An 18,392-nucleotide genomic window follows, 5' to 3' on the forward strand; every position below is an offset into this window, starting at 1 on the left:
TAAAGTAGACACTACGGCACAATATAGCAATAACCAGCCTTATATTCCAATTCGTTTACTTTCAATTCGACATTCAAACTATACTGTTCTTGTCGCGGCAGAAAAAAGAAGTAAATTACATTTACCGATTCTTGTAGTGACCCAGTTAAAGTTCTCATTTACTGACGTGTTTCACATACTCCATTTCTAAACGAATTCACCATTCGACTGACTTAAAGCATAAAGTGGCAATCCAGTCAAAAGACTAAAGCAATGTGAGCCGTATCTTTTATTACTTGACATCTATTGTGCGCACCGCTTCGCTCGGTAGAAGCATTACGAGGAGGCTGAATCCCCCCCCGCCCGCCCGCCGCATCTCGCATGTAACCTTGAAATGACCTTTATGCCGATTCGCCCATCAATCAGCCTCCGGTCTGAAGCGCGGCCACCTGTTTGTGCAGGACGCCAGGACTGAGCGTGGGGAGAGGGGATAAAAAAGCGGAGAAAAGCTGTCATTGCTCGGTAACCACGGTAACATGCAGCATCACCGAAAGCCCCGCGCATGCAGCAGCTTGAACCTGGCGGGGGGCGGGAGGGGGCAGGAGGCGATGATGTGCCTCTTTACCTGACTTTATTCAGCTCCGTCACGTGGTCGGCCCAGTAAAGCGCGTCGCCCGGCTACATTTGCCAAGCTTTTTTTTTTTTCTTTTTTATAACCGATTAATGTTTGCTCTCATCCGAGGCGGGATGGACGCTGCTGAGCCGAGACTGTGAAGCCAGCGAGGAGGCGTGCGCATCTCCCCCCCGTCCGCCCACCCGCCCGCCCGCCCGCCCGCCGCCCCACCCCACCTCCTCCTCCTCCCGCTCATCCTCCTCCTCTGTCAAAAGCTCCTCCTCTGTCCGCCGCCACAGCCGAGACCGGTGACATTTTTGTGCTCAATGAGAGCAAGAGGGCACGGGGCTGCGAATTTGCAACCTGCTGCTGTCCGTTGCCTCCATCCAAGGTAAGGCGAGACCTCGCACGTCCGCGCCGCGCGTCATGCGCCTCCACATTACGCATCGCCTCGTGTTTTTTTTTTTTTCCCCCTCCCTCTGTTCCTGTCCATTGAATACAGCCGATAGAGCGAATGCATCAGTAAAGGGTAGAGTTAGCGGTGGCGCGGATGGGCTCGGGCCATCAAAATAAATGATGAAGAAGAATAGCGCTCAGCCCTTTTCAGCTTCGTCATCACGGTTATCAGACGGCCTCCTTGTGATTTCTCTCGCTGCAGTTTGGCGCATGCCAAAAATCATCTCCTCCTGTCAAGTTTTCCATATCGTGTTTTGCGTACGACCTCCGATGTTTGATTTTTGGGGGGGGATTTGCGTTTTTCTCTACTCAGCCCACTGAGCGAGCAAAATGATTGGTCCGTGTTGTACGAGCTGTCAGAAATGGAGGTATAGAAGGTGTGAATTTCAACCCCTTATGGTGTAATCCAGTGGCGGTGGCACGTAAAGGCACTTCGGGGGCTGTAAGAGATGTTAACGTGGTTTCTGCAGGGATCAGCAGTTAATTAATTAATGCAAACGGTGCGTTCTTTATTTCAAATTAAGAGCAAAGTAATTAGAACATGAAGCAGCTCAATGCTAAATTGTATTGTAGAGCAAAATGTTGCATGCCTCTGTTTTGATAAATGTTACACGGGTGCACGCTGTTATCAGTGATGCAATTTTCCGAGAAATGAGCCAAAAATAAAACAGATGATGTTACATATTTTAGGGAGTTGCTGAATAAAATATTCAGCGTGATGCCACTACAAATGTAGTTCCAAAGTTTTGACAAATTTAATTATTTTCAATGCCGTGACAGGAACAGTTTATTTTTCTTTTCAAGTTACGAGCAAATGATTTGGAACATGAAGCAAATTATTGCTAAATTGTGTTTTCGTAAAGCCTTTAGCAAAGCTCGAATTTCTTTGCATGACGCAATTTTCAGGCAGTCTATCCAGAAATAAAACAGATAATGTTAAATAATGTATCTTCCGAAGTTGCTGAATAAAATATGTTGAGAGATACCACTACAAGGGCTCATCCCAAAATACTTTCGCTGGTTGAGAGATTTTTTTATCGCTTGGATTAAAAAAAATATTTCATGGCGGGTACATCTTTTAAAAAAAGAAGGTTGAGAACTGCTGAGGTGATCAGGAATAAAAATAGACCAATGTTTTGTTTTGGGTTTTTTCGGGGCCGATATGGATTGATCAGATTTCCTTTATTTTTTTGTTTTCGTAAAAGGCAACATTTTGTCAATAAAAAAAAACGATGTGTTTAAGCTTGAATATTGAACAACAGATTTGTATAACGTTGATTTTCTTTATTTTAAAATATATGTTTTATTTCGTTCAAAATTCTAACAAAAGTTTGGGAGCCTCAATATGTCTTCTAAAGTTCCAAGAAAAGTTGAATTTTATAGCTTCCAATTCTAATAACGTTTCAAAACGCCAGAAATTTAGATTAAACGTTTTTTATTTTCGAATAAAAATGTGTTCCCAGGGTGAGCACAATCACTCATTACGTTAGGACAACAGTTTTAAACGAGATTTTCCACATTCCTCAAAATGACGATTTTGGCCTCCGATAATCGCTTCAACCGATAACGGGTCCGCCCCTAATCCACTTTTGTTGCGGGGCTTTGACGTGGCGGTTTCAAAAAACCTAAGCGCACGATTTACAAATACCGGTCGCGAATGAAATCATCTCATGGCGGGCGGCCCTTTCGGCGCCGGCGTCGGACGGCGATCGAAGGAGGCGGCGTACATTTCTCATTGTGTCTTGTATCCTTTGTTGCGTTTCCAGCGGAGGCTAATATGAAGGCAACATTTGGCAAGCCAGATCCAGGAAAGCACCAGCAGTCCCTTCAACGCGTTTGAGGCCCAAAGCATGTTTTCCCACCTGCGGTAAAAGCCGCGCCCCCGCCCGACTGTCCCCCCCCCCCATCCTAGCGAGCCAGAAAAGCGCAGAGATGCATCGGCCGGGGGCTCCGCAGCCCGCGGAGGGCGAGCGGAGGGCTCAGCGCCGCTTGCGGAGAAAACTGAGGCCGGCGCGGATCCTGGGCTTGGTGGCGAGCCTGCTGGCCGTGAGCGCCGTCTCCGTCCGCGCCCTGACGTGGAGCTCCGTCGGCGAGGCGCTCCCGGGGGCGGGCCAGCCGGCGCCCCGCAGGACTCTGCTCTTCAGCCGGCAGCGGGCGGACGCCAACGAATCCGGCGGCGCCAAATGGACGGGCGGCGCCAACGAAAGCCAGGGGGAGTACCCGCCGGACCTTTTCAGCCTCCAGGAGAGGCGGCAGGGCGCCGTGGTCCTCCACATGTTCGGCATGATCTACATGTTCATCGCCCTGGCCATCGTGTGCGACGAGTTCTTCGTCCCGGCGCTCACCGTCATCACCGAGAAGCTGGCCATCTCGGACGACGTGGCCGGCGCCACCTTCATGGCGGCCGGCGGCTCGGCCCCCGAGCTCTTCACGTCCATCATCGGCGTCTTCATCTCGCACAGCAACGTGGGCATCGGCACCATCGTGGGCTCGGCCGTCTTCAACATCCTCTTCGTCATCGGCATGTGCGCCATCTTCTCCAAGGAGATCCTCAACCTCACCTGGTGGCCGCTCTTCCGCGACGTCTCCTTCTACATCCTGGACCTGGTCCTGCTCATCGTCTTCTTCCTGGACAACTTCATCTCCGTGTGGGAAAGTATCACGCTGCTGTCGGGATACGCCGCCTACGTCATCTTCATGAAGTTCAACGGCCGGGTGGAGGGCTTTGTCAAGAACTGCATGAACAAGAACCAAGTGGTGGAGGTGGAGGTGCAGCCCAAGGTGAGTGGGATTCTCTCCTCGCCCCGCCCCGACCGGCCCGTGCCTGCTTTTGAGGATGCGCGCCTCCATGTCATCGGGCTCGCCGTGCCGAGCGCGAATCGTGTCGGCCGGGGCCAAAAAAGCTCGTTTCCGGATCGTCGGCCATAAAAAAACATCCGATTTAGAGCATTCTGACTCACTGTGGTTGGGGGGTACTGTTCGATTATAACAAAACCAAACTTATAACAAAACCAAATTTGACGTCAACGGGCTACAATACTCGACAAAAAAAGAAATATGCAATTAATGCTCATGTCATGGGAAAAAAAGTATTCAGGATAACAATTTGTTCTTTCGTTAACACCTGTTAACGACATATGTGTAGCTAGAATGAGATGACCTTGACAGATAAGTGTTTTCAGCACCGATGTGTATTATTGTGCTGCATTTGCCGCCTTTCTTGTAGTTCCTCCACCTTAGCAGTGATCATCTTTTTACGCGTCCCTATGGTCTCCACAGACCATGAGACAGATCTGTTAAGACTTGCGCCTTTGAAGCTTCAAAAGGAAACCCAAAATAACCATTTTTTTCCTCCAGACTATCTTACAAATCTCGCCTGAATCTTAAAAAAATTCCACAATACTCACTAGACCTATTTGGTAAGTCAAGGCACTTACTATCATCCAAATACTTTTTTATTTTATATTTTTTTGGTCAGGCCCAGTGACCTGCCGATCGAGTCAAATTTGTATCCCCTTTAACTTGAGTTTCATCTAATTTCGGTTCATCAAATATATCGGCGCATTGAATGAGGATTTCTAGAGATGTTGTAGATGACCCACTGTGTGAGCGGTCATTGAAAGCATCCAAAGCATTGAAAAACCTTGCTCATAAAACCGCATTGGAAACGTACCCCCAGAAACGCTAGGCTCTGTCTACATTTCCCATGATTCTTGGACACGGAAGCAGGAAGTAGTTCAAGTTGCGGTATACTGCAAATAATAGGAAGGATTTAAGTTAAATTCTTTTATCATTATGGCCAGGCTAATGCATTTTACATAACATTCGCAATTAGACAAAATATCCCACTGTGCGAAGTGGTCATTGAACGCACCTTAGCTCAACTGCCAAACACAAGTACAGTACAGCACGTCGCTCATCCACGCCGCGATTAATCAATGAATGAGAGCATCTTTTTTTCCCTGCAAAACCTTCTTCATAAAACTCGAAAATTTATTGTCACATCGTACCTTGCGATCTCACGTTGGAAAAACGCCGCCAGAAACACTCAGCTTGCTACGGTCTGATGTCATTTTCTATGACTCACAGACATGAAAGCTGGAAGTTGTTTAAGTTCCAGTCATTGGAATGACATACACATGATCCAAACAACTAGTTTGCTGATTAGATTGAAAAAATGTATCATCGGGATAAAACAATGGGACTGTTGAAATCAGGTAAGACTCTGGACACAAGTCCCAAAACCAGTTCTGTCCTGGTTAAACACGGACATCTGGTCACCCTAGTCGAATGTGTCATTCTCTTAAAGGGACGCTGTGTAAAATTTAGATTGGGGTGGCACTTCTCCGGAGGCGGCCATGTTTGTTATAGCTACGGGTTAAATGCAGCCCCTGCAGTACCTCCTGCTGCCCATAATCAAAACGGTCTCAATCTTACGCACCGTCCCTTTAAAGAGATGCTTCATCTGGCCATTTTCAGCAGTAAAACCGTTTTTTTTTTCCTGTACTTATTTTGTTAACGACAGTAAATAATTTTTCACGTCAAATTAATATCTTCAAAAGGATTTTTTTTCTGCTTGCTGTCGACCGATATTGGCAATGCATGCAGGGCTCTGGTAACCAAGCGTATGAATGTCACGTGACCAAAACCAGAACACAGGTGAGATCTGATTGGTCGTGAACTGACCCTTGAGCACATGTCATTTCCAAATGACGGCAAATGCAAAAATGGCTTTTTAAATGCATTCGCTGTACATGAAATATAATTCAGTGGCCGAATCAAGTACAAGAAAATGGCAAAAATATCATTTGAAGCTATCCAATTTGTGCCTCATTAACAAATCCTCCAGAAGTCCTCAGGGGCCATTTGCGATCCGTGAGTCATCATAACCACAAACGGCCGTCGTAGACCCGCTCGCCCGGCTCCCATCCGCTCGCCGGCACCGCGGCGCAATCGGACACCGGCCTGCAGATTATCCGCGCGGATTTAGCTTTCCTTGTGACATGAGGTGGAAATGAAATTTGGGGAAGCATTGTCCCGTAAAGCCTTTGTGATGGCAGGATTTGCTGTGAGCACTTTTTTTTTTCTTTCAAATTTCACCAGGAAGAGGCGGCGCTTTTTACTTTCCGTGATGTCGCACAAGGTTACGCTCAATCGGTTGGTTTGACAGGCGAGGGAGGAGGAAGGCGCGCCGGCGCCGCGCCAGACTGGCGAGGTGACCTTGAGCCGCCAAACATTCGGGGTGCGGACGCCGATTGCTCCGCCTGTGTGCGCGGGAGACGCGAGAGCGGGCGGCGGCGATGTTGCGGTCGAACAGATCGCCATTTGTGTTTTGCTCGGTAGTCAGATGCGCCGTCCGGGTTAATTAGGGCAGCGAAGGCCCGCGTGTAATCTTCCGAAGAGCCGCCATTTTTCATCAAGTCTTGACACTTTGGGGACGTGCGCACGTGTGTTATTTTGGGTTTTAATTGGCAATTTAGCAGGCGCGTGTCACGCGCCGGAATTGCGACATAGATAGACAGACGGTTAACCCGACGCAATTTGACCGTCGCGTTCCCGTGATGCACGGGAACAGAATTGAGGTTCGGGGGTGGGACAAATCGCCATCCTTGTGAGGACAAGAAAAAGTGTCAAGCAAATTTTCATCATTGGTTGCGTAATGAGAATGTTAGTAACACGTCTACTGCCATTGTCGGCTATAGACGTCAAAAATCCATTTTAACTGTTTAACCGAGCTCATTTATTACACAGGGCAACAATTAAAAATAAAGAATAAAGTTTAGTTTTAACCTGATATACTCAATGCAATGCAATGCAATTTTGGGTTTAACATGCAAATTTTAGCCCTTTTTTTTCTAGCATGTCAGCTTTTTTCTCCACACCTTAAATCAGGGGTGTCAAACGCAGTTTTGTCGGGGGCCATATTGTACCTACAACTTCTCTCATTGGGCCGAAATGATGGGAAAACTAATTCAACTTTAAATCGTCTTATAGTATTATTGCTGGGCACAACATAATGAATAGCTTAGTTGTTTTGAAATCAGAAGTAAAGCATTACAGTTTGTTGACGTTATTGTAACAAAACAAAGCCCAAAATATTGCAAATTCTCATCTTTATCATTTAATTGTACAAGACAAGCCGAAATTTGGGAAAATGGGTTGAGCAAGTCACAGAAATTTCCATGATTTGTTTTTCGCGGACCACATAAATTGACGGCGCCGGCCGGATTTGGCCCCCAGGCCTTGAGTTTGATACCCGTGCTTTAAATGGATCATATTTAGCTACAAAAAAAATCCACTAGAATTACTTTGGTCACTTGCTGATGCCCAAAATGACATAACTTTGTGACCAAACTCGTTCAATCCCAAAGACGTAATTTTGCGACTTTCTTTGCCAGGTACCGATTTACATTTTATCTTAATTATTTATTATTTTCAAATACTCGTGTAAAGGGTCTGATTATAGCCAGCACTGAATGAGTTAGTTGTAGTTTAAAAAAAAATGTATTTAGGTACCAAGTTAATTATAGAAAATCATATTTCCATTTTACAGATGAAAATGACTAAATAGGTGTACTATGCCTTTGACCTTCAGATTAAAAAAAAAAAACATCCACTTATGAGACTATAATAAGTCGATCTGATTCCAATTCATCAACAGCTATGTGAAGTCTTATTTATATATTCATATTTGAAACTGTGGTCCAGATATAATAAATGTTCATGACAACAAACTGAATTTGAAACTAGAAGTTGTGAAAAATAGTGAGGACCAAATATTAATTCTATTCTTCCATTTTTATTGTGGGAAAGGATTTTGCGGGGCGCGGGGGGAATACTTGTAATATCTGTTGTGCCAAAATGAAAAAAAAAACAAATCAATTTAGCGAGAATCAAAGCAGGTGGTCTTTATTTGCGTTGGATTGCTGCAACAAATGAGTTTGACACCTGTACATTTGATTAAAAGTGGGCTTCTGGCATCCGCTTTCTCGCATTATGGTACACAGCCAAAAGGTGCGCGGTTAATAAAACTGTTAGGTAACAAGCTCATCGCGACAAAATGTGCCAGTGCCATATATTGGTTACCTTCACGAAGATCAAATCAAACACTTCTTTGTCAGGCGGGCATATGTTTCGCAAAGGACTCACGATAGCAACATTTAGCAATAACGTGTTTCCGTTTCCAATTAAACTGCTCTTAATTCAAAAAGGAAAAAGGACTGATCTTGTTACAACATTACAAAGCATTCAGTTCGATTAAAACAACAAAATAAAGGCGTACAGCCTTCTACAAAGGAGTGACTAGAACACAATTTAACTATTTTGCTTCAAGTTACAATTAATTTGCTCTTAATTTGAGAAGACAGCTGTTTCTGTCACGGCATGAAAACGTATTCAATCAAATTTGTTGCCACCCGCAGAAACTTTTTTTAACAGTCTCGGGTCCTCCTGAAGTGTCCTGGCATAACCCCATTTGACATCCACAAAGTACTTTTGGATGAAAAAAGAAAACATCCATTTCTATTTTAATCACTTTTGGAACTATATTAGTGGCAGCATCCCTGGGTATATTTTCGTCAACTCCAGAAGATCGTGTAACATTTTATTTCTCTCATCTGCCAGAAAAGTGCGTTGTAAATGACAATGCATGGCTGTATAAAACCGTACAAAATAAATGCATTAAAAAGGAGTCACTATAACATTATTTAGCAAAATGTGGCTTCATGTTCCTATTTATTTGCGCTTAATTTCAAAAGAAAAATGTACTACCCCTTTCACAAAGCATCCATCCATTTTCCATCGCCGCCTATCATAGCGGGGGTCACCGGCTTGCTGGTGCCTATCCCAGCTCTCGAGTAGCAGGCGTAGGACACCCTCAACTGGTTGCTAGCCAAGGCACACGGACAAACAACCAATCACGCATCCAATCACACCTAAGGGCAATTTAGATCATCCAGTACACTTAGTGAATTGTATTGTGTGGCGTGCCCGGAGAGAATCCGCGCAGGCATGGGGAGAGCATGCAAACTCCACACAGGAGCCAGGGAAGGAGCTGGATTTGAACTTGGGACTCTGCGCTGTGAGGTGGACGTGCTAACCGCACTTCCAGCGCCTTTCACAAAGCATTACATTTCATTTGCTAATATACGCCGATACCCTGGAGAAAATTTCACGTAGCCCCCCCGAAAATGCCTTCACCTAGCCCAATTTGAGAAGCACCGCTTCCGACTTTCAAAGGACATCAAAAGACTCTTCAAGTCTGGCGATCGTCGCTCCCGCGACTTCAACCCCGGAGGCCCTTTTTCAAAGTCGGGGGAAAGGGGCAAAGTCACGCGGCCGAATTTTATTGCGTCGGTGCGTCCGCGCTCTAATCCCGGCGCCGGGGACGCGATTTGATTTGAGCAGCGCAGATGTTGGAAGGATGTCTTTACCTATTTGTTCATCCCGACCGCTGCCTAATACCTTTGTTTACTTAACGAGCGCTCGGTCGGCGGCTTAATCTCACGGGAGCTTTTGACCGTAGCCGCGCAAGAAGTTAGGACGGCAAGATCCCTAGCGGGGTGAAAAAGAATCGCCACCGCGCACGGGTTCCCGCGCAGCGCGTCGCAAACAGCGACGCATTCCGCTAAGCTTCTTAGTCTGCCGGTCAGTGACTCGATGAGACGGGAGTCAAGCCCAGTGCCCGCCCGGAGGTCTTAGTAACCAACAAGCGTGAAAGTCGGAGCGGAAAGGGCGCACGAGGTCAACCCGTACTCATGACGCCGCTCGCTTCCATTCCTCTCGGACGGCCGCCTCCGAGTCATCAGAATGCATTCACGGGTCATCTGATTATACTTAACAGCCGTAAGGGGAGCCCGGAAGCGACGTTTATTCCTCGCGTCGGCTTTATTGGCAAACGGCTGACTTGGAGAAAATTTGCACGGGGAAGCAAAGCGGGCCAGGAAGCCGGTTAAGATTCCTCCGTCGTCGTCAGATAAGTTGCTGGTGCGCGGAGGCAGATGTTGCATCTGCTGAGATGGAAGGGTTGCGACCTCTGCTCGCGGCATTAGTAAGCTATAAATAGCTCGCGCAGAGGCGAGATTTTTCGGCGGGACGGGGCTTCAAAGATCAGTTTACAAGGCGGACCGCCGGCGTTCCCTTTCCCGTCGGCGATGCCGCGTTTAAGCGCAACATGAAACGGAAGATCCTGTTTGCGATCGCGTGCTCGCGTTTGTCATTTTTAGCGACACCGGCTCGTGAAATGTTACTGTCATGTCATCAAACATTGGACAGTTTTCTTTCATTTGTTGTGCAGATACTTGCATTAGGCCGAAACCAGCCGTATTTTAAGGTACTGGGACCTGAAGACAGTCAATACGGGGAACTACTTTTTTATAACTTAAAATTGTGCACATCAGCAGACTATTTTACTTTCTAGACACAGTTGCGAAAATTCTGACAAAAACTCTCCTTTGGTTTCGAAAAGAAAGTGAGTTCCAAACCAGTAGCGATTTTTGCTGGCTAGAAAAACACATTTGAGTAATCTTGCTTTGTTCAAAAGTGTTCAGTAGGAACGGAAAACTGTTTCAGTGGAGAGATTTACATGTATGAAACTGCCTTTGTAAAGTAATGCCATGGTGAGAGCCTATATGGAATATTTAACAGCTGCTAGCTGCTAAAGCTGCTAGCATCTGATGCTCCTCGCTGTTGCTACCGCTGCTAGCCGCTAACCCTCGAGCATAAATCTGTTTTTTTAAGCATCCTTTATTAGCAAAACTTCTGGTTGAACTTGGTTTTAGGACATAGTGTTGTCGACATCTTTAATTTGTCAAGTCAGCAGTTACATGCTGCCTGCATTCACTTCAAAATAAGAATATTCCAAGGCATTGATGTCCATATATTATTCGTGGGGTTAAGTTTATTTTGAAGTTGACCTTCTCACAGCATAGGAGGCGTGTTTCAGTCATACATAACATGAGCACTTGCTGCTTCCTTTAGCTTTTGACTTCTGCCGTTAGCTTGTCCCATAACGAAAGAAATGAGTAACCAAGGTAGAAAATGATTTGCTTGAATTACCTGAGCTCTCGTTTCACCCCTACCAACCAAACCCAAAACGTAGGTGAACCGCGATTGGTTACCTGAGCCTTGAGCGGATGATGTCATTTTCAGCAAGTGGCGAAATGTGTTTTTATAAACGCATTACTTGTGATTGCAAAATAACAGTCATTGAATCGTTTATAAACGAAATAAAGTTTTACTTCTAAAAATGGCTAAATATACCTCACATCACTTCAAAAGAGCTTGTAGAAGAAGCCGGCTTTCCGGGTGTGGGCTGTAAAGGTTTTGAACCATCTATTAATACTTCACCAAGTTACCCGGGTTTAAAAATAGAAGAGCCGTTGAGTTTGATCTCAGCGCCACAATAAACGCGTCCAAGTTGTATCGTCCAATGCAGCTGCAGCGCAACTAGACTTTGGCCATCAATAGCCTGGCGCCGTTGTTGTTTGCAGCCGCATTCATTGCTAATAACGGCGAGCGGCGTGCTCATTTGCATCCCAGGTGCTTACTGTGTTATCTCCGTCGCATTAGCATTTTGTAGTGCATCCAAAAGGAGTTAAACATCGCCGTGCGCCATTTGAAAAACAAATTATCGCCATTGTGCGGCCCACTTCTGGATTCCGGATGAATAATGCGGGTCCCCTCGGGTGGTTGGATTCGAAGAAATTGAAAGTATCGCTTGTTACGAGTCCGCGATGGAGCGTTTGTCTCCATTTAAGCACCATGGACAGCTCACTCACTAACTGCATTTTTTTCCCAAGGCAAGGAGAGATAGGGTCTTGAAAGTCAAATCAAGGTCAAAGCCGTCCACAAATGAGCATTCCTTACAATCTGAGACAGTATACTTTATATACAGGGATTCTTTTTTTTTTTTTGAATTTTCTGAGAGAAGACTCTGGCAAAGCAAGAAATTGAGAGCCTATCGATCCCGAGCTATTTCTGAACGCGAGGTCGAATTAGATAACTGTACTGAAAACGCATCATGTGAAGGGCAGCGGGATCTTTATCTCGTCGGTCCGTGAAATAACACCCGAGACCCTCCGCGTTTTGTAAAGCCCCGCCCCAACGTCCGGCTGATTGATAGCCAAATTGCTAAAAGTCAATCTGTAACCAGAACTTTGGAATCCTGTGTGAAATCTAAGAAAGCCATCAGGAAATATTTCCACCGTTTCAGCTTCTTTAGTGGGAATGTCCAGACATCAATAATTTATGATTTTAATGCTTTCAAGCAGAAGTGGAAGACATCTTTGCACTCACAATTGGTGTTTCTGTGGTATGGAAGTATGAAGCTGCCACAGTAGAGTTAACATTTTTCACTGTCAAACTTGTTCAGACGTTCTTTATGTTCAAATACGATCAAACATCTTTGGCAACATTACAACGTAGGATTATTTGTAATATATATATAGGAAAAATGCTTAAAATAAGAAGCCCTTTGATGCACAAGCGGAACTCGATGTATGCGCAAATACAAATGTGCTTAGAAGCTACATGCTAAAAACACAGCATCGTTTCTTATAATGCTACCGAGTATTGACTTGCACGTTTGCATAACCTGTGACATTATGTGGAGAAAATGCTAAACTAGCATTATAATGATACTGTAAAATTGACAAATAAACTTTAACTTACTTGATTTTCTAATATATTGGTATAATAAAAGACAAACTACTTTCTTGCCCACGTGCAAGCTGATATTTTGTGGCACGATGGAAAAAATGCTACATTTGTAACATTTACCAAGTTAAGGCTAGGCAAGAAATTAGTTTGCCATTTTGAAACTTTGCGAATTGAAAATGAACTAAATTGCGAAACTAAAGTTTGCACAAGTGGCAGAATATGTGGTTTATAAGGCTTGTTTACAATAGTTACAAACTATTTACCATATTTTCCGCACTATAAGGCGCACCGGATTATAAGGCGCACCCTCAATTAATGACATATTTGAAAACTTTTTCAATCACAATATAGTAATACTCAAGGTAACAACAATAATAACTCAAATAATAACTCTAAACTCTCAATAGCATAATAACTCAAGATGAGCAACCTTGTTCAACTGTAAACACACAAAAGAAACAGGTAGAGCTTACTTTATCACTTCATTCCCCATCTACAAATCCCAATATCTCAATATTGATCCATATATAAGGCGCACCTGATTATAAGGCACACCGTCAGCTTTTTAAAAAAAATTAAGGCTTTTAGGTGTGCCTTATAGTGCGGAAAATACGGTAATTGTGGCATTTAATTCACAAGCAATGAATGTTAAGTTTAGATGAAAACCGATTAACATTCAGTACACGTTATTGTTGTGTGAACATTTTGACCGTGATGTATTTTTTTTAACAAATCATATCTTTATTTAAATGTTTACTGGCTTTGACACTTAATAAATAGATTTATAATAAATTTTAATCTTCCAAATTGGATGAATGAATGGAAAAAAAAATGAGATTTAATTTTTGGGCCATATCACCCAGCTTTTCAACAAGTACGTTCCAACATACTTGCAAATATAATTCAACATAATTAAATGTATACGAACGTCACTTCAATTCTGTTGCCTCGCTCGCTTCATTTACTATCAATTCCACCCGAACAACAGTATTCCTAATGATCACTTCATTGGCGGATCACATATCAAAACACCTCAACCCTAACCCGCTCCATTGCCGCATTGGCAGTTTTGCCATCCCCCTGTGTGCGTCTCCCCGAAGCCGGCAGCTGATTGGTCGGTGGGCGGGTGAGAGGAAGCAATTTGAGCTGGTGAGCGCTGCCTTGTGGGAAATCAGCCGCTGTGGCAGCTTCTGTAATTAGTTCTGCTTGTTAGGCAAAAATGAAGGGGTTACTAATTAGCAAGTGGGCGGCTTCTTGACTTGTGCAAATTTTACCCCCCCCCCCCCCCCCCCCCCACCTCACCCCACCCTCTTAAAGATGGTTATTATCATCTCAGGCAAAAAGGAAAGAAAGGGCAATGGCTGATGTACGCGGACAAATCTCGGAGGGTGTTCCGTCACGCTCCAGAAGATAGCTCGCTCGCCTGCCGGAAGATTTGCACAAGTCGCTTTAACGAGGCGGGGGGCTCGCAGCACAAAACTGCTAATAACTGTCACTTCATCGTTTTTATATACGCGCCGCCTTATGAGGAGAAAGAGGCGCTTTATTTTTTTGTTGTCATTGCCACAATGCTGACCTGCATTTCAAACACAAGTTGACTTGCTTGGTTGGCGCCATCTGTTTGGCACAGTGCCACCTGATATGAATTTGCAGGCCACCCCAATGGCTAGTATAGATGACAGTACTTTTCCCAAGTTTTGTGTGCAAAAAATCTACACACTCTCCTGAAGATTTTATTTCGTGTTTCTACAGTGAGATAGCGGCTTTATTTTATGTGTGAGGTTATGCTGTAGTGATAACTGTGACCATTGGATGGCAGTGTTTCCACACTTACAACACAGATATTACCTACATGCAATTCAAAGTAAGGAATGGAAGTCAATCTTTCATATGATAAGACCCATATTCATTGAAAATGTTCTGCGCGATATGGAGCCATCCATCCATGGATTTTCTTAGCCGCTTACCCTCATTAGGGTCCTGGGCGTGCCTGAGCCTATGCCAGCTGTTTTGGGGAAGTAGATGGGGTACACCGTGAACTGGTTGTCAACAGTCACACATAGACAAGCAACCATTCACGCTCACAAACATAATCGAGGATAATTTAGCGTATCCAATGTACCTACCATGCATGTTTTGGGGAATGTGGGAGAAAAGTACCAAAAGAAAGCAAATGCAGGCACAGGGAGAACATGCAAACTCCACACAGAAAGGCCAGATTCAAACCTGCCACCTCTGGACTGTGAGGCGGACTTGCTAACCACTCTTCCACCGTGCCCGTGTGATATATATAAAATATATATATATATATATATATATATATATATATATATATATATATATATATATATATATATATATATATATATATATATATATATATATATATATATAAATTAATGACGTTTGTTCATTGTAGGTTTGTAACAAAGATGCTAGAACGAGGTTTCCTTCTGATTAGCATTCAAGATAACTAGCGATGCGTATTGAGATTAAAAATTGAGCTAGCGATGAGTGCGTTAGCTTGTGAATCGTAGAATGCTCGCACAGACTACTGTTTAACAACAAACACGTAGGGCACCGCATTTTATTGCATTTTATTTCACAATAGCATTTCTAGTGTTTTTATGCCTTTCTGACAATTAATGTAAATGAAAGCACCGTAATCATCAGCAAGTTATTGTTGAAGGAGCCATTGTGGAGACCTAGCGAGAGAAAATAGTACATTTTATGCCTTATATATAATTATGACACTCAAAAATGTTAACTGAACGGTTTAATATGTGCACATTAGCTTATTGCACATTGTGAGATAGTTTGGACAACGGTTCTAAAGGCCTCCAATCCTCTACTGACGTCGAGAGCCCAATAGAAAAAAAAAAAAAAAAAAATCGCCGTTAATCTGCTGGCAATTTGTGACGCTGGAGTGGAAATGCTCATGCATATGACACTTTTACTCAGCGATGATTCCGCGTATGGTTGCGTCACATGCCAGTAGATGCGCGGGAATATTCCTCCGCCCGTTCGTCCCGCTCATCCGCCGCCAGTTGAGCCGCTCCCCAGAAGCATCCTGATGTGACATTACGTAACGGGTGGAAGGCGGGGATTAGAGGAGCGCACAAACGTACTTATCTCTCTTTGTGGTTATTAGTCATAATATTTAACGTTGCATTAATGAGCGACCCAATCGCGGCAGGGTCTAAATCCCTTGCAGCTTTTTCCGTTTTTGAATTGTTTTGTTGTTTTTGGGGCAATTCAAGGTGCTCTCACGACATCCACAAGCGCATACTCATGTCTAACAATGAGGCGCTCTAAAGTGGTCAAGCTAACTGAGAGAATTGCTAGCTAGCAAAATTGTATGGCCCATTTATACGAGAAAAACACCAAATTTGGAAAATGGTAAACTTCTTAACCAATTTGCAAGTGCGTTTGAATGGATTTGCAAGTTAGCTTGAATGTCCTTACAAAAGCTTTTAAAACATAATGCATTCAAACATAATTGCAAATATGTTCAAACATACTTGTAGACTAAATGCAAAATGCAGCATTTTTTTCCCACAATGCCACAGGGGATTGACTTGGACATGCACTTACACCGAGGCACGTAGGAAAATTACAGGGTTAATTTTTCAATGTATTTGTGTAAAATGGGCCGTATGCAACCTTTTTTTTGTTTGGCTTAACTTGCGATATCCTGTGGCATTATAGGAAAAAGATGTTTACTTTTCAGCATTCAGCCAACAAGTACATTGGTATGTATTTGCAAATATGTCCAAATGAGCTTGCCAGTCAAAAATATTGGTTCTGTTGGCAACTGCACACTTCCATAAAAAAAATAATAATAATAATAACCCTATACATCCACAAATGAGTATTCTATAGTCCTCAGTTTTTGCATATTTTGCGGTAATTACCTTAATTCAATTCAAGATAGTATTATCAGTATGATCTATAATCAAATCATTTTAACAGTTTTCTGCGCAATCGCAAAGCGAAAGTCCTGTTTTCAAGAGACTTTTTAAGAAAACATCATCCAGATCGTCTGACCGGGCACAGCGAATCTTCTCACCACACATCTCCGCCTGCACATTTTGTACAAAGCAAGCGTGTAGGCTGGGAAACAAAGCCTCCATACTCCGGCATCCAAATAAACGTGCTCGCAAGAAGCCTTCAGAGGGACGTTTCACACACGCGCGCGTTTTTCGTGCGACGAGCGCCGCTTCTTTGTTTGCCTTTCAAAAATAGATGTGCCAGAATGCCTGCTGGCACGAATGGTCTGGAAGTGAGTGAGTGATTGTTCGAAGGCCTGAGTCACACGTCCGCTCTCCAAAAGTTCCGTGTGACAACTTGCCACTTTTTTTTTTTTCTTTGTTGTTCCCCGAGTTTGTCAAAACCACTTTTATACTCTACACAAGCTTGGAGCTGCCAATGTGAATGAAACATTTTTACTGAAAAACTACCTGAAGGGACGTGGCTACGTGAACTTTCGGACGTTGCTAAGCGAATGTTCGGATGTAGCTACCTGAAGGCACATGGCGACGTGAACGTTCGGTCGTAACAATGGGGAACGTTCGGACTTTAGCTACAAATATGTTCAGATGTGGCTACGTGAATGGATGTGGCTACGTAAACGTTCTGACTTAGCTACGTGAATGGACATGGCTACGTGAATGTTCGGACTTAGCCACGTGAACAGATGTGGCTACGTGACCGTTCACACGTAGCTATGTGACCTTTCAGATGTAGCTACAAGAACGGATGTGTCTACGTGAACGTCTGGATGTAGCTACCTGAACGAACGTAGCTACATTAACTTTCGGACGTAGCTACTTGAACGGAAGTGGCTAAGTGAACGTTTGAACGTAGCTACGTGAACATTCGGATGTAGCTATGTGAACGTTTGGACGTAGCTATGTGAAAGTTCGGACGTGGCCTCGTGAAATTTCGGACATGTCTACGTGAATGTTCGGACGTGTCGATGTGACCGTTCGACCGTGTCTACGTGGACGTTCGAACATGGCTGCGAGAACTTTCATTTTTGGCTACGTGAACGTTCGGATGTGGCTACTTGAAAGCACATAGCTAAGTGAACGTTCGGACGTAGCCACGTGAACGTTCGGATGTAGCTACGTGAACTGAGATGGCTACATGACTGTTTGGATGTAGCTACGTGAACGGATGTAGCTACGTGAACATTCGCACATAGCTACAGTTAATGTTCGGACATAGCTACGTGAAGGTACTCGGCTACGTAAACGTTCAGATGTTGCTGCGTGAAATTTTGAACACGTCTACGTGAACGTTCGGACGTGAATACACAAACATTCGGACGTAGCGACACAGACTTTCGGACTTTCCCTCTCCCGTACTCTCTCCCGTTTTGGATGTCGGCACATTTGAAATGTTTTTTTTAACTTGTACATTCCCAAACTAGTGATTAAAATTTATTCACATCAAACAAGAATCTTGTCGGAAGCCCATTACTTGTGAAATTCCTGAAAAAAATTCAGCTCCTACTGTTTAGCATTTAGCCTAGATGTATGATCCAACATCATTTGCAAGTATGTTTGGATAAGTTTGCCGGCCAATGACGCATTACAGCTAAATATTACTTTATGTTGACATTTGACAAGAACAAACCCACAAACTGGATTACGTTTAGTGCTGCCTACAAGTGAGTCTTTCG

General features: G+C 44.0%; 1 protein-coding gene across 8 annotated transcripts in view; it reads left to right on the top strand.

Moving 5' to 3' along the window:
* The first annotated feature begins 822 nt into the window (after window positions 1–822).
* slc24a2a (solute carrier family 24 member 2a) overlaps window positions 823–18,392 on the top strand; it is a 34,788-nt gene continuing 17,218 nt past the window's right edge. For 5 of the 8 annotated variants that reach the window (XM_088413899.1, XM_088413934.1, XM_088413908.1 and 2 more), the window contains exons 1-2: window positions 823–983; window positions 2,815–3,829. In XM_088413899.1, coding sequence (XP_088270025.1) covers window positions 2,981–3,829 — 849 coding nt within the window. In that variant the 5' untranslated portion in view covers window positions 823–983; window positions 2,815–2,980. The remainder of the gene's footprint in view (window positions 984–2,814; window positions 3,830–18,392) is intronic. The other 3 variants (XM_088413894.1, XM_088413917.1, XM_088413924.1) reach the window with 1 other exon arrangement.

Source organism: Hippichthys cyanospilos, chromosome 1 (assembly GCF_059441005.1).
Source record: "Hippichthys cyanospilos isolate Australia breed blue-spotted pipefish chromosome 1, RoL_Hcya_1.0, whole genome shotgun sequence".
NCBI lineage: Eukaryota > Metazoa > Chordata > Actinopteri > Syngnathiformes > Syngnathidae > Hippichthys > Hippichthys cyanospilos.